Raw genomic sequence first — 23459 nt, forward strand, 5'->3', positions numbered from 1 at the left:
CTGTTTCCAAGCTTCCAGTTAGCAGATAGGAGGGGCTGGGGCTGCCAGGCCCAGCCCAGCCCTTGCCCCGATTCTCTACAACAAGGGACCTATTCATGAGACCTGAGCATAGTTCATTGTCTCCCTGGCGCGTGTCTATGTGTGTAGGGGTGGGAGACAAGGGAAGGGGCCGTGTGTGAACCAGAGAGACTTCATCCTCCAACCACGCTGGCTGGGTTGTTGAATCAACCCCAACATGAGGACAAGAGCCGCGCCTTGCCCAGCTGACCTTACAGCCTTCCATCAATGCAACTGAGTCACAGGGTAAGGCTGTGCCCCATGCTAGCCCTCCATTCTTGCTCACACTCCCCTTCCCAGGACTAGACCAGTAGAAGAGCCTCCTCTGGCAGCTCTGGTGAAGGGATTGCATCCTAACAGGGGCTGAGGAGCTAGAGTTTTCTCCAGAGACCGCCTTCTGTTTTCTTCTCTTCCAGTCCCTGCTCTGGGCTGGTGACACTGTTTACCCTTGGCTATGCCAAACAAAGCATTAAATTGCCTCCTCCTTAGAACACCAAAGGGGTGTCTTCCCATGGAAGGCCTGTGTTTTCAGGCTACCGCGTGGGTTTGGGCAGGTGCATTTTGAGGTAGGTCGGTGCCTGAGTAAGGTGATTTGTTCAGAGGTTGGCCTTGGAGCCTAGCTTCTGGGATACTGAGACAAGAGGAAAGACTGGGTCTGCCTCAGAGTCCTTTTTATAATGGACCCTGGCTCTCTGACTGGACAGGGTATCCACTCAAGAGGAACTAAATCCTTAGAGAAGAAACACACATGCCTATGACCACTTCCCTACTTTTGTTTTGGCTTTCCCAAGCCTGCTGTCCTTGGCTCTCATCTCTGGGCACAGATGGAGTATGTGTGTTAGGACACACACTGTGAGCTATGCTTCTTCAGGATAAGTATGGCCCGCCACTGGTGGGAGGCCCGACTGTGTGTGGGGAGATGGGCTGGTATCTCACTGTGCAGGAAGGGTTTGGAGTCTGCCCTGTGTGCTACCTGAACTGTCTTGGGGGCTTACTGGCAGGCTGGGGAAACCTCTTTTGTACAGTTTGGGGGTGTGCACTGGGTGAGGCTGACAGGCTTTCCTTTTATAGATGTAAGGTGAGGAAAACAAATTTAGCCAGCCACAAAGGCAGGATCTGGGAGATGTTCTGTTAACACAGGAAAAGCACACCTAAGATAATGCAGTTTTGGAGTCAGTGGTTCAGGCTTCTGCTATCACTTGGGACAATCCAGTGTGTCAAGAGGGAAAGGTAACGTGCAAGTAGGAATCACTACAGTTTGGGGTGTGTGTGTGTGTGTGAGTGTGTCTGTGTTCATGTGTGCATTCATACGTACACATGTGTAGGTCATAGGACAACTCCAATTGTCATTCCTCAGGTGCTACCCATCTTGATTCTTTTTTCTTATCTATCTATCTATCTATCTATCTATCTATCTATCTATCTATCTATCTTCTATCTATCTATCTATCTATCAATCATCTATCTATCATTTATCTATCTATCTATCTATCTATCAATCATTTATTTATTTATTTAGTTTCTGAGACAAGGTCTTTTGCTGGCCTGGAATTTATTGATCGACTAGGCTAGCTGGTCATCAAGCCCCAGAGATCTACCTATCTTTGGGGTTAAAATCTTATGCTACCAGGCCCTGGGTTTACATGGGTTTTGGGGATAGAATGTGAACTCTCCTGAGGCACGGAAGCACTTCGTTGATTGAGCTGTCTTGCTATCTTTCCAGACTTCTTCTTTGTCTTTTTTTTTAAGCCTTGTGATCCTCCTGTTCCACTTCCTGAGTGTTGAGACTACAAGCATGCACCATCACGCTCAGCTAGAGTCCAATTTCAGGATGTTGGATTGGATTGCAAATTCCTCAAGGAAGAATTTACAGCTTATATGTATTTCTTATTGATATTATTATAACTAACAGGTAGCTCGTGTTTTATAATTTATTAAGCCAATTGAGCCACATTATTTTCCTCTCTCCCTCCCTCCTTTCTCTCCCCTTCCCTCGTTCCCTTCCTTCCTTTCTTCTTTATCCTTTTGTTCTTTTTTGTTTTCTTGGGATAGGCTTTCTCTGTGCAGCCTTGGCTGTCCTGTAATGGGGACCAATTATTGTCAGCCAATGACCTTTAAGAGTTTGGACCAGGTTAGGGCGTGACCTTTTGGGTACCCAGAGAAAACCGTCGGTCCACCCAGGGCTTGCGCTCTCTCTCTCTCTCTCTCTCTCTCTCTCTCTCTCTCCCTCTTCTTCTCTCTTCCTCTCTCTCTCTCTCTCTCTCTCTCTTTCTCTCTCTCTCTCTCTCTCGTTCCTGCGCTACACAGCTGAGTTAGACTTCTCGTCCCTGTTTCATGAGTTTGCCCCTCATAATAAAGAAAATATAATTGGAATTTTTGGAATTAGCCTGGAATTCTTTGACCTGCGTCCACACCCATGAACAGCCCTGGAACTCGCTCTGTAGACCAGGCTGGCCTTGAACTCAGAGATCCACCTGCCTCTGCCTCCCGAAAGCTGGGATTAAAGGCATGTGCCACCACCACCCAGCTTCCTTCCTTATGTTTGTGCACTTTACACTTTATTTATTTAATAATAGTATTGCTATTTTGTGTCAGTCCCTGGAATACATAGACCGGTACAGAAGTGAGAAAGAAGTGAGGTCCATATAGGTCAATGATAAGTTCTCTCTAGTTAAGGGTGCTCGCTGGAGAAACGAAGGGTCAGTAGGAGACAGCTGTGCAGGTGGGAGCAGCAGACACAAAGCCTCTGCAGTGGGAGAGTGCCTGAAGATGCTGAGGAAGACACAGTGTGTTGGAGTGAGCTTTGCCGGCAGTGAGGATGGAGAGATGAGGAAGAGTAAGATCAAAGAAGCCCAGAAGCTATGGAACGAAAGCTTTATCTCGATGTGGAGGCTGCAAAGATCACTGGGCACTTTCAAGACTGGACCACCATGCTCATAGCTGCTCTGGCTTGGTAACATGGAGAATAATGGCTAGGCCAGTGTTCCAACTCCTTTCTGTGGGTTGGGCTGTCTCCCACCTTTTTATCCGTTGTAGCTAGAGGACATTTGGGGAGGGGGAATTTGCTCATTAGGAAGTAGGAATTAGCACTCTTATTTTATGAATGATAAGATTGAAGTTTGGAGTGATGGTCTGAGTTATTCAAGCCCACAGGGTAGGCTGTAGACTTCATTGTGGACTGTTTGGTGATCTTATTTCACCTCGCATCATGGGTCAAGAGCTTCGGGCACACATGTGAGCTGTTCTGCTCTTTGCTTTCTCACCACCCTGTCTTTGCTTCACCAGCATCCTTTGCCTGGACTACACAATGCTTGATAGAAACCCATCAGCTCCGACCCTACTCACCCAAGAGGTCACTGCTTTAGAAACTTCCCCTTCTAGGTGTCTTCCTTGATTTTCTTAGTGAGATCACCTCTTAATTTTTGAATGTTGTTGGGTGCTTTAGTCAAATTCTTTTTGGTCATTTGACATGGGCTATGACTTTCCTTAAGGGACAAGGCTGAGAATCCCTTGATAAATTCCAGGCCATGCTGATTTATCCTGAATTCCCTGTAGCATCTCCTATGCTGTCTTATACACTTGGGCCAAATACTTTTGGGGAACGAATGGTGTGTGTGTGCCCTCTTTTCCCGAGGTAGAAAGGAATGAAGGTGCCTAGGGTGGGATGTTGACAGACCTCAGGGGGTGCCCTTTTGATCCCCATGGGAGGTAGGAACAGGGCACAGATAATGAAGAACATGGCTTTGGAATGGAGCAAGTCTGGATTCCAGTTTTCCCTTTGCTATTGCAGTCACATGAGAGTGAAGCAGAAAGGGTTAGGGACCCAAGGAGAGCCGAAAAGGCCTGGGTGAGATTCTCCAAGGTGAATAGAGACTTCCAGTTAGCCTCAGGGGCAGGACCAAGGTTAGAAGCTGGAACTTAGTGAGAGTGGGTCTTCTTTTGGCAGCCCTGGATTTCCAACAACTCTTTCTTCAGAGTCCAACACTGGATGACCTAGGCCCAATGGAGGTTCGGTACACAGAAGAGGGTCCTGGACTTGGGATCTTCAGAACAGAGTTGGGAGACCGGCGGCAACCCAGTAGGTCACATGGGGCCATTTGGAAGGGGCAGGATGGGGTCAGCAAAGGATGTTCTTCCTCTATCCCTTATACTCTTTTAGGGTCAATGTGAGGATGACGAACATGTTCTTCTTTATCCCCTACTTGTTCTACTTCCCACTTCAGGACCAAGTGGGAGCTGGGCTTCAGGGCCCAGATCCTTTACCACTTGGAGCCCAAGGGGCAGGGGTGAACTTCTGTTAGAACTTACTAGTGCCTCGCGGTGCAGGAAAGCTTGCAGACAGAAGCAGGAAACTCAGGCAACTCTCTGCTTTCTTCCTAGTCTCCCAGTCCCAGCGCTGGTGCTGCCTGCAGCGTGGCTGTGCCATTCTGGGAGCCCTGGGGCTGCTGGCTGGAGCAGGGGTCGGCTCATGGCTCCTAGGTCAGTGTTGGGCCCTTTTGTCTGGAGAGGGGTGGAGGACAGGATCTGGGGGCAGCATGGAGACAGAGCAGATGCTGAACAGGCACTGTATGTAGATGAGCATGAGAGAGCTCCTCTCTCATCTGTGCTGTGTAGACAGCAAGACAGAGAAATGGTTACCCATGGAACAGGACAGACTCAGAGAGAACAGTTTGGTCCTACAATCCTGCTACTTGTGTGGATAATCCATGGTTTTAGTCAATTTTCTTTTCCCTAGAAATTGTTACTAGTGAGATAGAGACAGACAGACAAATAGAAGCACAGGATAGTCTGACACAGTCCTGTGCCCCTTACAGATTGATTGGGGTCCATCTATAGGCAATGTGACTGATAGGGACTCTCTAGGAGGTAGGCCTACCTCTACTGCAGTACTGACTTGCTAGACAACTTGAACCCCTCTAGGGGTTTCCCTCGCTACCCCCAGCCTCTCTGTGACTCTCTTTGCATTTCCCTCAAGTACTGTATCTATGGCCAGTTGCCTCTCCCCCCATCTCCGGGATCTTGCAGGAGGAGGAGATGAATCTGAGCTGTCCAGGAGTCAGCAGGGAGGAAGAGCTTCTCTCATCGCTTCCCAAAACAGGTGGGCCACCCCTTCAAAGCCACAGGAACCGGCCCTTCCCCTAGCTTCAGGACCGAAATGAAGGACTAGCACTTTGCTACCACCCGTCTGTCTCTTCTCCTGGGATGAGGGTGCTGACCAGGCCCATCTAGCAGCATTGATCTCCGATTTAGGATTTGGAAGCATCCCTGAGGAGGGTTCTGATCTTTAGTTGGGGCGTGGTGAGGAGGTCAGGCCGGTAGAAGAGATGGAAGCTTGTCATTTAGGGTAGCATGAGGTAGTAGTATCAGGGAAAAGGAGCTGGTATGGGGTGGCTGTGTGTGAACAACAGAGTCACCTGGATATCTGGGGACATCATTCCATATTGTCCTTTGGCTATCCCCACTGTCCCCTCTTCTAGGGAAGAGTTGGGGGTCACACAGTATAATGCTGCCCAAAGGCTGGAGGTTGGAAAAAGTTCTAACTTTTAGTTAGACGAAGGCTGGGTTTTCTTATTTTTTGCTAGATGCATGGCCTGTGGTACATTATTTCTTTGAGCTTTCATTTCTTTCTATACACAATGGAAATGAAATAAAAGTATTTACTGCATGAAGTTGGAGTACTAAAGCGAGCAAATATACAAAAGAAGCTACTCTGAGCCTTTGCGTTAGTCAGCTGGCCTGCCATAAGAAACACTACAGATGGGGAAAGGGTGCATATTTATTCTCACAGTCTGGATGCTAGAAGTACAGTAATTTGGTTCCTGGTAAGGGCTCTCTTCCTGGCTCCCCATAGTATGCACCACCATGTCTTCTGTTTTCTGAGGGCAGGGGAGGAAAGAATGAAAGAGCTGGAATCTTCTGGGAGGATGCTGAACCTACTGGACCAACATGCCATGACCTCATTTCATTTTTTTAATTTTTTTTTTTTGAGTTAAGAATCTAGCATCTCTAAGCTAGTCTCTAACTCAGTATGTAACCAAAGAGAGCTTGAGCACGGCCTTCTCCTGCTTCCACCTCCGGAGTGTAGGGATTAGCTCCACCATGGCCAGTTTATGCACTGGACATCAAGCCTAGAGCTATGTGCATGCTAGGCAAGCGCTGTATAACCAAGCTGCAGAGCAAAGCCCCTGTATCACCTTCTTCAAGGCTCTGTCTCCAAACACAGTTACACTGAGGGATTGGCATTTCTGCCTGGGAAGAGAGAGAGAGAGAGTGTGTATGTGAAAAATTCCACCTGTAACAACATGGACAAAAAGCAGTTGATAAATATTAACTATTATCATCAACAATATTTGAATTCAGGAGACTCGACTTAAGTCCTGGATGCATCCCTTATTGATCCTATGATCTTGGGCAAATTGCCTTCACCTCTGTTGAGGGTGGTAAACTGCCTTCTGGTAAGGCTGTCGCCATGGAGTGTGACAGAATACCCCTATTTATTTCCTTTATGTGTGCGTGCACATGTATATGCATATATACCATCTCATGAATGTCAGGGTTAGAGAACAATTTATTGGTTCTCTTTCTATCAGGTGGGTCCTGGGGACTCAGCCCCGGGCTGTCAAGTGCCTTTGCCTGCTGAGTCATCTCACTGGCTTCGGAGCATATTTTAAAACTCGTGATGGAAACACGGAACCAGAAACATGGGCAGAAAGATGTGACGTGGTGTTTTGTACTGACTGGACACCCAGAGGAGCAGGGAAGCTGACCTGGGGTGATCCATGTGTTCAGCTTTTCTTGTCTCATCTCACCTTGGCTGCAGGAGGGTTTTCACACTGTGGTTTCAGTATCTTTCAGAATCATGGGCGAGGATCTCCTGCTTGAAGTGCAAACAAGGGCTCGGCCAGACTGGCTCCTGGTCTGCTATGAGGGCTGGAACCCTGCCCTGGGGATGCGCATTTGCCAGAGTCTTGGGCACCTCAGGTAACAGCCAGACTTGCAGGGCTGGCTGGTGGGGGGACTGGAGTGGGGAGTGTGGATCGCAGAAGTCACCATCATGGTCTTGCTTGTCCACAATGCTGGCACGGCTCATGCACGGTCTGGTTCTGACCTCCTGACTCCCTCCTGTTTTCTCTCCTCTGCCAAGGCTCGCTCAGCACAAGGCAGTGAATCTGTCTGACATCAAGCTCACCAGATCCCGGGAGTTCGCTCAGCTGTCTGCTAGACCGGGAGGTCTCCTCCAGGAGGCATGGCAGCCCAGGTAGGGCGCTGTGGGTTAGGTGAGCAGTACGCAGTCTAGGCAGGTCTTCCTGCAGGGGAGCCCGATGGTGGGGGCATGGGCAGTGTAAAGAGACCAGAGAAGGCCGTTTGCCAGGCTTAACCACAAACCCAGGACACACGCTCTGCCACACAGTATTTATCTCACACAAGAAATGCGAGGCTATGGGCTGGGCATGTAGCTCTTGTCTCACCCCACCCTGGCGTCGAGCTTGCTTGTTGGAGAGTGCTTGCCTAACACACACAAAGCCCTGGGTTCAATCCCTAGTACCGTATAAACTGTGTGGTGTTGTTGCTTGAGTTCTAAGCAAGAGTAGAGGCAGGAGGATCAGCAAAGTCAGGCACGACTGTCTACAGAGTCAGTCAGGAGAACTGTCTCAAAACTGAACCAACCAACCAACAAAAAACCCCAAGGTTGTTAGTTACTGGAACAGGGTTTAGAATGGTCCTCCTAGTCTCCCTGTGTTAACTTTACATTGCTGTGGCCAAACACACAAGAAAGGCAACGTAGAGGAAGAAAGACCTACTTGGTTCACAGCTGTGAATGGTTCAGCCAATTGCTGCTTGGCCTCGTGCTAGGACAGAGCATCACGGAGAAGATATTAGGCTCTACTGCTTGAAATTTCCAGAATTTCTAAAAGTAGTGCCACGGGGTGAGGACCAGGTGCTCTGCCCATGAGCTTTTTTTGTGGGGGGGGGCTGTCATTTTGTGTTCAAATCGTAATTCACTTTTACAGGTAGGGAAGTTGAGGTGCAGTGGGGTTAAAGAGTGTTATCCGGGGCAGTATGACCAGTAACTAGCCAACACACATTTGGGGCCAGGCTCATGACACCAACCAAGTCAAGGGACCTGTGTGGCTGACCTTTGCTTGGATAATTCTGGTATCTGAGGAAAAAATCAAATAGTGTCCAAAAGAAAGGAACTCAAAATGAACCAAGCCTCTTACCATACCCTAGGCAGCACAAGCTGAGAGGTCTTTGCCCAGCCTGGTGTCCTTCAAACTGCCTGAAGCCTTGGGAACGGGGGCAGGCAGAGGCGCCATCCCTGCTCTGAAGCTGTGTTGGTCCTACCCACCTGAACATTCTCCCAAACCCCAGAGCCATTCTTAGGAATGCACTGGAGACTGAGTGACCCCAGCTGTCCCTTTCTCTCTGAGACTTCTCCAGGAGGGTGGAAGGGCTACAGGGTTAGGAAAATAGAAACCAAGTAGACCATGGATTGGGCAGCTGAAAGGAGGAGAGAAGGGCAAGATGAGAGTGTTGGGTCAAAAGGGAGTTGAGGCTTGCTAGAACAAGATCGTGACTCTGCAGGCCCTAGATCAAGAGCTGGGACTGAGAAGAGGCTGGGCCTGGAAGAAGCCTGGGGTAGGGCTGGACTCACTCATTCACGCTGTGGTCAATCACTCACCCACTGAGCACCTGTTTACTCAGCGACTGGGAAACAGCTGGGCTTTCTCAGCCGTCAGTTCTCTGTTGTAAATATGGACCTTTTCCAAACAGATCTTCTAGGATTGTGTTTTTTTGTTGTTGTTGTTTGTTTTTTCGAGACAGGGTTTCTCTGTGGCTTTGGAGCCTGTCCTGGAACTAGCTCTGTAGACCAGGCTGGTCTCGAACTCACAGAGATCCGCCTGCCTCTGCCTCCCGAGTGCTGGGATTAAAGGCGTGCGCCACCATTGTGAAGGCTTTCTGTTTCCCTCTGGTGGCTGGGGCAGAATGGGCAGGCTCCTGCTGTGGGAGGGGCCTGAGAGTTTGTGAGGGGTGGGAAGAAAATGGTGACAAAGGGAGCGTTTTAAGGTTGGGACTACTGAGACCTATGGAGGCAGGAGGGCGTGGCAGGGCGTACCTGTAATCCTAGTACTTGGGAAGCTGTGGCAAGATCAGTACACAGTCTTCCTTGGCTGCAGAGTGAGTTAGGGGTCTAGCCTGGGTCACATGATACACTATCTCAAGAAGACAAAACGAAACTGTGGAGAATCCCCTGACCACTCCCCATACCCTTGGTGTGCATGGCCTTTGGGTGGCACTGCCTACTTCTTAGGGACACCCTTGTTTTGCAGCGCTAGCTGTCCTTCTGGCCGAATTGTTTCTCTCAAATGTTCTGGTGAGTCATACCCTGTGTCCAGGAAGTTGGCAATGGGAGGAAGGGAGGCTTCTGGTTCTCCCAAGTGTGGAAGAGCTGTAGGGAGGGGCTTGCTCAGGTTTCTGTGTATGTACCTGTGAGCTGGGTTGGAGTGTCCTTGCCTACCGGCCTATTTTTCTGCTGGACTCCTTGATAGAACCTGCCCAAATAAAGTCCTTTTGAGTCTCTGTCGTGTATGCTACCAGCCCCTGTGCTGGGCTAATGGTCACTACTGCCACCCTGCGCCTTCCTTCTGAAGGGCCCGATAGGTGGAATTACTACTGACTGTGGATGTACAAGCTCTACCAGCAGCTTCAAGAGACTAAGGGTGGGTAGTGGACTAGAGCCAAATGATAAACAGCTTACAGGGTTCCTTCACCGACGTGCCCACGCATCTGTCTGTCTATTTATCAGTCCCTTCTCACACCTGGACACCAGTGGGTGGGCATTAGAGCTCCATAGACACTGCAGACCTGGTCGCTGCTCTCAGCAGGTGCAAAGGCTGAAGTAATCAATACACTCATTCTTGTCCCCCTACTTAGAATCAGAAATAACACATGAGGACTGTCTACCCAGGCTCTCTGCACCCAGCCCTTTCTCTGTCTAGCCTACCCTTTTCTGTTGGCAGAGTGTGGGGCAAGACCTCTGGCTTCTCGAATAGTTGGCGGTCAGGCGGTGGCTTCTGGGCGCTGGCCATGGCAAGCGAGTGTGATGCTTGGCTCCCGGCACACATGCGGGGCCTCTGTGCTGGCACCCCACTGGGTAGTGACTGCTGCCCACTGCATATACAGGTAAGTCTTGGGAGTGAGAGAGGTGAGTCGGTCACCTATTAGTTTGTCTCTTGCTGTGTCCTGGATACTATATCTGTGTCCACGGTCTCCAAGGAGGCAAGGGTGAGGTGCTTGTTTAGTGCCAAGTTCAGTTCTGCATGAGGAGCAGTAATAATACAAAGACTGGTTCTTTATATCTCCTCTCCTCCATGTGTGTATGCACGTTCCCTTGTATGTGTACATGTGTACATATGTGTGTGTGTATGTGTGAGTGCTTGCATGCATGCTCGTTTGTGGGCATGGGTGGTGTCAGGTATCTTCTTCAACTACTCTCTCCTGTCTATCTTGAGGCAGCATCTCCCGTTTCTCACTGAACCCAGAGCTAGCACATTTGGCTAGTCTGGCTAGCCACCTTGCTCTGGGGATTTGTCTCCAGTTTCTGTGCTGAGATTTCCAGTGGGCTGACATGCTCACTCAGCTTTTAAATGGGTTCTGGGGATTAGAACTCAGTCCTCATGATTCCAAAGTGAACACCTTTCTAACGGAACCATTTCCCCAGTTCCCTTCCATTCCATTTTGCATTGACAAAATTCTGTGCTTCTGAGCAGTGTCCTTTTCCCTTTAGACTGGAAGCCGTACTGGGGCAGAGATGATCAGTCTGTTTCACTACTGAGTCCCTTTCTAGGTTTCTTTGTTGCCACATCTTCAGGGCCTAGAGCAGTTCCTTGAATATGATAGGCACGCAATAAAGGTTCTGTGGAGGTGGAGGTGAACGGGTGGTGAATGAGTGAGGTTTGGTGGTAGGTATGGCAGACAATCTGATCTCCACTTTACAGTCTGGTGGAGGGATGGGTGTCCCTCAGGATTTCACATAAGTTGAGAGAGAGTACTATGGGAAGTCGTGGTGTCAAAAAAGGTTTTTCACACTTGCTATAAAATTTGGATGGAAATTATGCAGGAGAGAGTGGTGGCCAATAATCTCTCTCTGTCTCTGTCTCTGTCTCTCTCTCTCTGTGTGCATGTGTGTGTGTGCATGCATACTTGTGGGTATGTATGAGCTTGTGCATGTACATGTGGAGGCTACAGATCAATGTCAAGTGACTCCCTCAGTTGCTTTCCACCTTATACATTGTAAGGCTTATCTTTAATTATGTGTCTGTGTGGGTGTGTGGGTAAGCCAGCAAGCTCCAGGGATCTGCCTGTCTCTGCTTCTCTAGTGTTAGATTATAGACATATGGTGCTATGCCTGGCTTATGTGAGGGTTGGGGATTTGAACTCAGAACCTCATGCTTGTCTGGGGAAAGCGCTTTGCTGACTGAACTATCTTTCATCCCAGTGTCTTGCCAGCTGGCCGGGATAATATTAAGAGGCATGGTGTTTGGGTCCCGGAAACTCACAGGCTTGTGACAGTGGCCACACTAATGGTTTCCCTCAAGAGTCCCCTCCACCCACCATCTTCCCTGCCTTTTCCTCCCTGGGTTCAGGAGGTTTCTGTGTTCAGTTTCAGGCTGTCCCGCCTGTCCAGCTGGCGGGTGCATGCAGGCTTGGTCAGCCACAGTGCCGTCCGACAACAGCAGGGAGCAATGGTGGAGAAGATCATTCCTCACCCTCTGTACAGCGCCCAGAACCATGACTATGATGTGGCTCTCCTGCAGCTCCGGACTCCGCTCAACTTCTCAGGTGAGACTCTGGCCTTGGAACGAGCAGGCTGGGTGCAGTGGTGACCAAGAAACAGAGCCCGGTGGGAGGAGGGGCAAGCTGATCCCTAAGGCTTCCTGTAGTGTTGCCAATCTTATGTCCTTCAGTTCACTGGGGATCATAGGGTGTGTACCTTCTGAAACTGAATTACAATAACACTTGTAAGGCTCTCTGAGGTCAAATATTCAGGCCCTTTTCATAGTGGGGCTGCATAGAGGGGATTTGCTTTGAGGTTCCAAGCAGAACCTCACTTGTGCCTTCTCCTCCAATAGCTGGCTTCACTCTTGTTTCCAGACTGGACCCAGGTTCAGCCATTTTGTGATACATTAGAGAAAAGAGATTTCTTATTTATTTAAATCTTTTTTTTCCCTCAATCCTCGTAACAACTGTGATGAAGGAAATATAATAAGACAAGACCATAGACGTTTAGAAAAGGACAAATAGATCCCAAGCTGAAGTCTTGATTCCAGGACCAGGGTTCCTCCTGCTGCAGTACTTGTCCATCAAGGGTGGCCATGCCTGGACTGTGGCTGACCCACCAGCTATGTATGCTCAGATGCCCCTTCTCAAAAGCCACATAAGTGCATAGAAACATGCACACATGCATGCACTCACAGTCCTGTGTGCACATATGCATGCATTCACATACACAACTCTGTAATTTGAAAACAAACCAGTAATAAAGTACTAGGTTGCCAGAGCCTTCTGTAGAAGTTACAGAGCCCGGGCCTGCTTCTTCTGGTTAGATGGGAGACTGAGAGCATTATAAGAGGCATGGATTAGCACCAAACGGGGTCTTTCTCCTGATGCAGACAGAGGGAAGTATGTTCATGTTGTGGAATGTCAGAATGCTACATAGAAACATATTAGGTTCCATTCATATTATACGTCACACACTTCCTGAAATAGAGTCCCAAGAAGGATGAGGCACTCTGGAGAAAGGGACAAATGGGTCTTGTTAGAGTTTCGTTTCCAGTACCAGAAGGATTCCCATTCTCCCTTTAGGCCCCTAGGTTGGGGTAGAGTAGCAAATACGCTGCTCTCTTCTCCATAGGTTCTGGGGCTCCATACCTTCACCCCCAAGGTGGGATGTTGCTCAAGATATTTATTTGTCTAGTAAGCTTGGTGGTAGAGGCCAGGTCCCAGGCTTCTTGAGAAGGGGATGAGGAGAGAAGCCCAGCCTGAGCCAGGACCTGAACTTTGTGCCTCTCCACAGACACTGTGGGCGCTGTGTGCTTGCCGGCCAAAGAGCAGCAGTTTCCAAGAGGGTCGCAGTGCTGGGTGTCTGGCTGGGGCCACACCGACCCCAGCCATAGTAAGTGAGCTCCCAGGGCCCTCAGTATAAGATAGGGAGGGAGGTATTCTCTAAGCTGGGCATTTCCCCTTCCCTTGGTTATCTGACAATGGCGCTCTTTTCCTCCCTTGGTAAGTCAGGGTATTCAGTCTCTCCTGCTGGAGTATTCCAATGCAGAATAACCACTGAACATTTTTCCTAAGCCCAGGCCCTTTCACTCCCCTGCTCTTGGTGCCAGGAGCTCCATGAGCTCAGCATCTGGTATACTGTGTCTTTCTCTTTCTCTCCTCATTCCCAGCTGGGTATCTGGCAGACCCTGTCCTCTGGCCCAGGTCCATAGCGTTGCCCAAGCTTCCTTCTTTGGGTCTTTGTGTCCTCAGGACCTCTAACTCTTTTCTCTCTTGATGCTCTGCCTTCTTGGCCTAGTTTGGTACCCTGTAGCTTTACTCTGTGTCTCCTATAGCTCATAGCTCAGACACGCTACAGGACACGGTGGTACCTCTGCTCAGTACCCACCTCTGCAACAGCTCATGCGTGTACAGCGGAGCACTCACACACCGCATGCTGTGTGCTGGCTACCTGGACGGAAGGGCAGACGCATGCCAGGTGTGGCCGGTAGTGGAGGGAGGAGCGGGAGACCTGCTGGTGGTGGAAGGTGGGAGTAGGGGACTTGCATCAGCTTGGTCCCCTGGTTAGTGCACATGGGTTGGGGAAGCCAGACTCCTTAGGGAGCTTACACTAAGGGCTTGTGGGAAGTGAGACCAGCAGATGACATCAGGAGGAAGGAGCCTCTCTCTCTCTACCAGGAGAGTCCATTCCCTGTGGTGGACTGGTACTGCTCTACCAGATGGGTCTGAGTGTTGTTTCTCTGTGTCTGCTCATTTGGATTCCTCAGGGGGACAGCGGGGGACCCCTTGTGTGTCCCAGTGGTGACGTGTGGCACCTTGTAGGGGTGGTCAGTTGGGGTCGTGGCTGTGCAGAGCCTAATCACCCAGGTGTCTATGCCAAGGTAGCGGAGTTCCTGGACTGGATCCATGACACCGTGCAGGTGAGTGTGGAGAAGGAGAGCGGCCCAAGTTTCCGAAGGACCTGCCCCAGGACACTGGGGACCTTCTGAGGGTTGGACATGGGTCTAGGAATGTTGGCCAGAGTGGGAGGAGAAAGAAAGGATACATAACAAAAACCCACTGGGTTTCTAGCGGTTTAAGCACTAGCCGGGAAGGGTAGACTGAGTCTGTGACCTAGATTTGTCTTTTGGGGGTGACCTATGGCAAGTTCCTACCCTTGGTAAGCCCAGGCTTTCTGGTCATAGCCATCCTGGCTGTGTTTTGTTCTGTTTTTCTCAGCCTTGTTACACAGACGCCTATGTCTCTTGGCTCCCTGGCAGGTCCGCTAGCTACAGGAGAAGCAGCTGCCATCTCTGATGCCGAACTGTGGATCTCCCGTGGATCGTCCCAGACTGAGGGCCAGCAGCTGCAGCACTGGCCTCTCTTCTAAGGCTCTGATTTCTCCTTCCTCTTTCTCACCTGAGCTGAGCGCTTCCGCAGCAGGAAGGAGGCTGGGGCTGGGGTGAGAATGATGAGGAAAGGAAGGGATAAGAGGAGACGCAACAGATGAGATTTCTGGAAGCATCGGGGAAACTGGTCCTCTGCTCTCCCTGGACTCCATTGCATCCATCAGGAGGATGCTGGAGGTGCCCTGCTTTCTCCCAGGGGCCTCAGGAGGGCTAAGTCCAACTCTAGAGGATGTCCTATCTCAAGGGCTCCTGGGCAGATGAGGCCAAGGTTGGACCAACTCAAGTAAAGACATAGAAGTCAGGATCCCCACCCTATCCCACTATTCCTGTTCTGAGCTAACGCTAGTAGCCCTGCATGAGGCAGGAATCTATAAGGCAAGAAAGACGGAGTTGGACTAGGATGCCATTTTTCAAATGACAGTTCTGTGAACTGGTTGAAGGAGTTTTGTTATTAAATGGAAATTATATATAATCTTGGTCAAGCCCCCTCCCCCCCTTGTATTAACTACTTTTGTCACTGCTGTGACGAAATACATGACCAAAGGAATTTATTTACTTATTTATTTATTTTGGTTTTTCAAGACAGGGTTTCTCTGTAGCTTTGGAGCCTGTCCTGGAACTAGCTGTTGTAGACCAGGCTGGCCTCGAACTCACAGAGATCCACCTGCCTCTGCTTCCTGAATGCTGGGATTAAAGGCGTGCGACACCACCGCCCGGCCCAAAGGAGTTTATTTTGGCTCAGAGACAAAAGATGCACCCGCCTGGCCCAAAGGAGTTTATTTTGGCTCAGAGACAAAAGATGCGGTCCACTGTGCAGAGGAGGGTCCTAGAGTGGCTGGGAGCAGGGAGAGATGACGTCGGTGTTTTCGTCTTGGACCTCAGCTTGTGGCTTAGTACCACTCACAGTCATGGCAGGACTCAGTCACGCCTCTCTGGAAACTCCCTACCTCACAGACGTGCATAGAGGTGTGTTTCCCAGGCAATTCCAAATCCAGAATACTCGACGGTGAAGATTAACCGACACACTGTCATGCGTGTTTCTGAGCAGAAGTGCAGTTTTCCCTGTACGTGTTTCTTGGAACGTAGATACTGACCCCAGCTCGTCAACTCCAGAATTTGGCAGGTCCCTAATTATTAGATTATTTAAGTTAGTTAAACCTCTATGTCACCATCTGCAGCAAAAAAAAAGACCAACTGTCTAGGGGCTCTGAGACTTTGAGCACCACTGAGGTCAGTGCGCTTAGGGAAGGCTGTTCTCGCCACAGGGTTCAGGTTTTCCCCTTAGCTCTTTTTTGGGGGAACTGAACCTTTCAGCTTGGGGGATTTCTTCCTGAGTTTATCCCCAGTTAGCATTTCCCCTGTGAAGCTTCCCTCCTATACTCTCTGGTCTCTAGCAATTAAAATGCAATGGCTATCTTGTTTCCAAAAAATCTCAATGAATTTTTTATGGTGCTTACCCGAGGAAATACAATTAGCATTAAGCAATAACGAGAACTTTGTGAGTTTATCAGCATATTTGTTGAGGGTTTATCCAAGTGATTATTCTTCCCGGAGGGTCTGCCTTAGCTTTTTACATGCAGTGCACTGAGACACAAAGGCCTCAATTTACTCTTGGCTTCATTACCTGTAGAAAAAGTTGCTGAGAGTCAGCTGTCACATTGGCAGTACACAGAAAGTTCTGGTGGGTGGCAAAGTGCCTCCAGCCTCCAAACTGAGCCCAGTGTTTTCTACTTGGCTCCTCCCCAAAGGAGGCAGGGGGGGGGGCAGCAGGTCCTCCTGGGAAGGAAGAGTGAAAAGCAAATCCGCAAGCTATGATCATTTTCATATTTCCTAAGATGGCCATAGACATTTGGTTAAAGGGAAATGCTTATCACTATCATTATAGCCCCCACGGCCTTCCAATTACCAGGGACATGTGAGCAGTACTTGGCGGTTTAGAAAGCCTACTGATGTGGGATCTCACAGCATCCACGTGGTAGAGATATTACTTTATCCACCCGATTCTGCAGACAAGAAGGCTCGCTCAGAAAGATGTCGTGGCTCCTGCAAGGCCACCTAGTTCCTGAGCACTAGAGAAGTAGGGTGTGAACTTGGGGGGTCCCTTTACCACCAACCCACATTCTTATCTTGCACATGGATGAAGGAAATGATTTAATACTGTACTGAAATATTAAACTGGAAGATACTTTATCAGATCACCTGGCCTAGTCATCTGCCTTCTTACAAGGGCCTGTAGAATCCTGGAGGCCAGCAAGACGGATCAAAGGGAAAGGGCCCTTAAGACTGAGCTTCATGGCCTGAGCTTTATCCTTGGGAGACATGTAGTGGAAGGAGAGAACCGATTCCCCTAAATTATCCACTCGCTAACTTCCACATGTACACCATGGCACCTGTAAGTAAACGTAATTTAAAAAGATTTATGATGATGAGGATGACGATGACGATGATGATGATTGATGTGTGTGTGTGTGTGTGTGTATGCGTGTGTGTATGCGTGCATGCGTGTGTGCCTGCCTGCCTGCCTACAGATACTAGAGGACATTGAATCCTTTGGAGCTGGAGTTACAAGTATTTCTGAGCTGCCTGATGTTGGTAAATGCCTGTCATGCAAGCTTGAGGACCCTGGTTCAATCCCCACCACCCTTTGAGTGAGGTGGCTCATGCCGTCCTAGGAGTAGAGACTGGCTCCCTGGGGCTTGTTGATAAGCCAGTCTGGCTTAACCAGTGGACTCCAGGTGCAGGAAGAGCCCTTGTTTAAGGTGGCGGGGAAGAGACAGAAATTTTTAATAAATAAATAAATAAATAGGAAAAAAAAAAACCAAGCTGAAGCAAGACCGAGAACATCTGATGTCAGTCTCTGGTCTCCATCTGCACACGTGAACAATTATACATGCCCGTGTGTGTACACACGAGCACATGAAAACCTCTTGCCAGAGACCATTGGAGCCCCTGAGTTCAAGGCCTGCCTTAAACCTTAAAAAATGGCCATCTCGCCCAGGAAAACTGAAGAACACACTATGGACAGAGCTTGTGTGAGACCCAGCTTATGAATAGAAACTCTGGTGGCCTTTGCCAGACTGTGGGCCCCATCTATGGATCCGGAAGCTTCTATCCTCCTTTGTCAGCATCTGCTATGCCAGTTCTTGGGGAAGAAAGAGAAGTGAGCAGCCTGGGCCAACTCTGGTCCCTTGGGTCCCCTGTGCTAGCGTGCAGGTGGAGGTGGCTGCAAGGAAGGGAGACTCAAGTCCAGAGAGGGAGGAATGAGGACCATCTGGGAGGCCAGCTGTGCTGAGTTCTGGAGGGAATTCAGAGGTAGGGAAGCCAACTTTCTTTTTGGAGCATTGTGACTTACTTGCAGTAAATTATTACTGACCAACCAGAAACGGGGCTGAATGGGGAGAATGTAATTGCTGAGCGAACACAAAGGGCTTATTGTTGAGTAAGTGAGGAACCAGTGCTCTCCTCCCCAGGGATTAGCTTCCTGCATAGGCAGAACATTGGAGCCTCCTGAGACTTCTTAAGAAAGTGGGTCCTGGCCACCTAGATAGGGAGGAGTTCTTCCACCTACTTCTTCATGTTTAGTGGGCTTTCTAGGATCTCTCTCTTTGGTTCTTGCTTTTCCAGACTGGTTACTGGGAACAGTGGAGGAGTTCTGTTCTTCTCCAGGGACATTTGTGGGCCCTTCCCTGCCTCTTCTTTTTGGAAGTGCTGGGCTTGTCTGCAGTGGAAGAGAAGTGGAAATAAAACCCTGGGGCATAGCTGCCAGGAAGCAGGACTCCCCCCCCCCCCCCATCCTTTGCTTGATTTTCTCCCCTCTGCCCTCTGTTGCCATGTGCTTACGACCTCCTTATAATTTCATGGCTGCCCATCTTCTGCTTTCTCCAGTGTCTCAGCAGCCTAGGGCTACTGCTCTGTCAGGTGCAGCAAAGAGGGCTGACTGGGCCCCACTCTCAGGTCTCTGCTTCCTTCTACACGGACCAGAGCTACCGAATCTTAAATCCATCCATCATCTGGCATCTCCTGGGGAAGTGGAGAGGGGAAAGCTTTCCGTCCTTGGGGGCTGAGGATGGGTTTTCCTGCACACCCCAAGTCTGCGAAAGGGAGAGGAGGAGCAAGCAGGCATTGGCTTGGGATTCACCACGGCTGGAGAACTCTGGAAGATCTGTAGGTTTTTGGTGCTGGAGTGGGATAAACAAGAGGACCAAAGGAATGGGGGGAGGGGTAAGGAGAGAGTAAGGGAGAAAGAGAGGGAAAGGGAGAGAGAAATCCCTCCCAAACAGGATACGGCACCAGCATGGTGGAAATGTCACCCTGTGCTTGCCTTTTGAGCTCTCTCCCTTTTTAGAAAGCACCTGCCCATGCTACTAGGAAACAGTAATCCTACTGGAGTTAGATCTGGGTTTCTAACCACATGGCAATGCGCTGACTGGAACTAACGATTTGGTCTCCCTAGATTTTGGTCTCTCCCTGTCAACTTAGTGATCTGAGCGAGATGGTCTTCATGGATTGCCCTTGTCACAGTAACTCAAACCTCCCTTGTCTTTTGGGCTAATTGCTCTTAGCATCTTCCTTGGATCACCTTTGAATTGAGTCTGTTCCTCAGTCAGATCCAAGGAAATTAGCTTGCTTATGGCTTGACAGCATCTCAAGACTTCAGACCTTAGGTCTGTGGGACCAGAAGGCACAAGACAAATGACTGTAAATCTCCCCCATCCCACAACCCTTTCCCACCCTCTATCATGTACCCCAATGCAAAGCATGCAAGGATAGGTGAGACCTTTGACCTGATTCTTAATGCAGGCACTCCCCAGATCACTCCAGGATACTCCAAGGGTTCTAGGACCTTCAAAGACAGATGAATGATCTTTGTGTATAAAGACCACAGATTCTTTCCTTCTCCCCACTTCTGTTAGTCCGGCGGTGAGGAGAAGGAGGAAGGTTGTGTCCCCTGTAGGAACCAGACAGACCTCTTCCCCTGTCTTCTAGAGATAATCAGAGGGGAGGAAGGAGAGGCTGCCAGACTGCTGAAGCCCACAGGGACTTTTGTGGGGTTTGTTTTTCTCAGCACTGTCTGCAGAGGTGAGGACATGAATAAAAGAACGAGCAAAGATTTACCGTTCTTACATCTTGGCAGTGAGTCTTGTATTTGTACAACACAGCCAGAGAGGAGGGGTGGGCACAGATAAGAGGGGGAGTTGGCCTTCAGGAAGAGAGTCGGGCCCTGCGCAGTGTGTCTGTGGAGACTTGGAGGTAGTGCAGGTGTTAGAGGAGGTGTGTTTAGGCCAGCTTTCCCGCTGCGCTACCCAGACTGCCTACAAAGGAGGTGGGGCAGTGAGAGGGGCATCAGCAAGCCACTGGGTCTGGTTCTCTATAATTAACCCAGTAGAATATAGTGGGCTAGCAGTGTGTTGCCAATGGAGACCCCAAAAGAAATGATGCTGGACTGGGACTGTCACTCAAGGTCCTCATAAGAGACATGCTTTAGGAATAATTTTGTTGTTATTGTTTTTGTTTGTTTTTGAGACAAAGTCCTGCTAAGTAGCTCAGGTTACTCCTAAATGGAAGGTCCTCCTGTCTCAGTCTCCCAAGTGCTGGAATTACAGTTGTGAGTAACTACACCAAGTCAGGCATGACTCTTAACTTGGCCTGGCCTGGGAATGGGAATTATAATCTTTCAGCTGACTATGCTATTTCATACAGTCCAGTGTCAGCTCATGTGTGGTCAAGGCTAGTATAAAAAAACACATTCTGGTGACATCTCACTTGTTCTTAGGTTATCAGAAAATGGGCTTCATTTTTGTACAAATGTAATCCTAATAAGTCAAAGCTGGCCCTGCTAGATGATTTTATTCATGTTCTGTGTCTGTGTGTGTGCATGTGCATGCAAGTGTGTTGTGAATAACTTGATGGGACTAAAGAAAGCTCCTTAAAGATGGTTCAATCATTAAGAGTCCTTCCAGAGGAACTGGGTTCAATTCCCAGAACCCACATGGCAGCTAACAGTTGTCTGTAACTCTGTACTTCAATTACGGAGGGTTCAGCACTCTCTTCTGGACCCCTTTGGGTACTCCACACACATAGTATATGTAGTCAAAATAACTATACACATATAATTAAAAAAGAAAAGAAAAGAAAGTGAGGAGAAGAGCAGAAGTTTGAGGAGGGAGGTGGCAGGGGTAAGACCATAGGTTTCTCCCTTGCAATAGAGGTGTGCATCTATGGGGCCCCTCCTTACATTGCCTTCAGCTGGAATTATGTGACTGACATCAAGTGTCTCAAGATGTATAATTTATTAGGCCTGGTCAAGAGGATGGATGGAGGCACACTGACCACATGCCTAAACAACTGAAAGTAATATGTCAAGTTAACATGTTTTTGAGTTCAAATATTTTGCCCTCTTACCAGAGCAAATGTACCCTTATAAGGATATGGGAAGCTGGGTTCAAATTTCAAGTTCTTGAGTCCTTGGCTTTCTACCATGGAGATGGTACATGCAGATGCTGTCTGGAGGCTGACTTCTCTCTCCAACCCTGCATCAACCTTTCTTACAAAGGGCCTCTGTATGGTACCCCATGCTGCTTGGGTGCAGGTCCACTGGTTATTTCTTCCTTGGAAGATCCCTGTGCAGCTTTAGTAAACAGACTCAGGACCATCTGAATCCTAAGGCTGGCCATAAACCTGGGTTCTGGATAGTCACATGATAGCAACCCTGTGGTCTGATCCCTTAGAGAGGGTATAAAACCAGTGAAGGATTAGGATGGCAGGTCCAGGAAGAAACTGAGGCCAGTGTAGATCTTCTGGTTCAAGCTTTAAGGAGGCATTGTTTTCAGGGCCACCCAGCCACTTGGCCCTGCAGGTCAGAGACCCCTGTGCAGGGAACCGCTCGAGGTAGGGCTTACTCCTCTCTGCTCTGCAGAGGTTGATAGGGGCTCCTGCCCAAAGAACAAGACCTTTCCTGTAGCTCCCAGTCCCCTAACATACCATAAAGCATCCTTTATTCCAGGGAGCTGCATTTCCACATGAGCCCCAGCCTCTTGACAGTCCCTGGATTCATCTTCAGTGGAAAAATACCCAGAGTGGTTCATTATGATCTCCACTCACATGGCCGCCCAGAATTCAAATGAGATAAACACGGAGGAAAACTCCAGTGTGCAAATGGCTTGCACTCCAAACTCTCACAGAGCAGACTTCAACAGATGCTCGGTGAACGAAAGCTAATTAGGAAAAAACGGACATGTGGGGTCAAGGAAGGGGTTGGGATGCGAAGCCACATGCATTTTGAAGAAGTCTAGGTTAGGCCAAGTCACCCAAGGGACGCTCACAAAAGCAGAGAAAATATGAGAGTCAGCCTGGGTCACGTGGGTTGTGGAGCCTGTCACTCATGCACTAGATGCTCCATGGGTGTAGGGGGATGGGGAGTGCTGGGGAGGAGGAGAGAGAGGTGCCGGTGAGGGAGTCTGAATGCTTGTGTTTCAGCATGGACTCCGTTGCTTGTTAACCAGCCCCACGAAATCCTTAGACTGTGCTGTGGTTCTTAGTTCTCCTCTATATAATGGGACTAAAAGCACATGCCTTGCCTAACTTACAGAGAAGATAGGAAAACAAGCCCATTTCGGGTTATTATAGCAGTTTAGATGAGGTTTATAAATAAAACTTATAAATAAAAGCAATTTCTTTGACTCATGGTGATGTCACTGGGAAGTCCAAAACCTTGGGACAAATTTGTCTTTTTTTCTCCCCTCTCTCCTAAAGACAGGGTCTCCTGTAGCCTAGGATGGTCTCAAACTTGTTATCTATCTAGTTAAGGGTGACCTTGAACTCCCGATTCTCCTACCCCATCTTTTGAGGGCTGGGATTACAGGGATACTCTACCATGCCTGGCTTAGGTCATACTGAGGTTCAATCCTGAGGTCTCCTGAGGAGACATTTCTAGGGGACAGTTCTGGCAAGACGGTTCTTGCTGTGTCAACCGCTGACAGAGCTTGGGAGGCCACTGAGTGTGACACCGAGATGGAACATACAGTCACAACTTTTTTCCCTGGTGGACTTTCATCCATTTGTGAGGAAGGACCCTTCAGGACTAAACTCCCCCTTAACACTGTTCATTGAGGATTAAGTTTGGCACACATACTTTTGCGGGGGGCATCGAAACTATACAAAGAACAAAGTCAAAGCAACGAGAAAGGTTTAGAAGTAGAGTAAAGCTGGGCAAATGTAAACTATGATTATGTCCAGCCTCTACTAGAACACTGCCAGGCGCCTTATTTATCCTGGAACACTCACTCCATTTGTTCAATGTGTCTATCCTGAGTGGCACACCCACCTAAGCCTTGAGCACCAGAAGAAATAAAGTAGCGCTGGTGTAGGGAGGGCAGAGGGAGAAAGAGATGGAATGAATGATGTATGGCAACATTTATGCAGGAAAACATCACAGTAAAACCTGCTACTTGGCATGCTAGCTTAAAAATTAATTAAAAAAAAAAACTAGCTCAGTCACCAGACAACAGAGAGTTGCACAACTGTCAAAGTCCTGAGAAAAAGAGGCTGAGTGCCCAGCCCTACACAGAACATGTGTACCAATTCCCTCTCCCCAGACCCAAGGGGCATTGCGGAAGGTGGGACGAGAATGTAGCACTGTAGGGAGAAATGCTGCCCCATGCTGTCTGCTGGACAGGACATGGCTGTTGCAGTCATTCACGGCAGGACAAGATGAAGCTAGCCGAGATTCCA

The 23459-nt window shown here is 49.0% G+C and overlaps 1 protein-coding gene and 1 long non-coding RNA gene across 2 annotated transcripts; one reads left to right on the forward strand and one right to left on the reverse strand.

The window, feature by feature from the left end:
* The first annotated feature begins 243 nt into the window (after window positions 1-243).
* Window positions 244-16215, forward strand: Tmprss5 (transmembrane serine protease 5). Its single transcript, XM_041638633.1, has 13 exons — window positions 244-303; window positions 4004-4135; window positions 4438-4536; window positions 5033-5155; window positions 6903-7038; window positions 7202-7315; window positions 9390-9433; window positions 10080-10242; window positions 11723-11901; window positions 13136-13234; window positions 13677-13819; window positions 14109-14261; window positions 14601-16215. The coding sequence occupies exons 2-13, from the start codon at window positions 4060-4062 to the stop codon at window positions 14607-14609; spliced, it is 1338 nt and encodes a 445-aa protein (XP_041494567.1). The 5' UTR covers window positions 244-303; window positions 4004-4059; the 3' UTR covers window positions 14610-16215.
* Window positions 16216-16291: 76 nt separating this feature from the next.
* Window positions 16292-18315, reverse strand: LOC121438336. The gene is made up of 3 exons (XR_005973088.1): window positions 18298-18315; window positions 16636-16732; window positions 16292-16505 (listed from the first exon to the last, which is right to left on the reverse strand). It is a non-coding gene; the product is annotated as an uncharacterized LOC121438336 (long non-coding RNA).
* Between the last annotated feature and the right edge of the window lie 5144 nt (window positions 18316-23459).

The sequence above is a fragment of the Microtus oregoni genome, unplaced genomic scaffold (assembly GCF_018167655.1).
Source record: "Microtus oregoni isolate MIOR12 unplaced genomic scaffold, Mior012 000055F_ref0000237, whole genome shotgun sequence".
Classification (NCBI taxonomy): Eukaryota; Metazoa; Chordata; class Mammalia; order Rodentia; family Cricetidae; genus Microtus; species Microtus oregoni.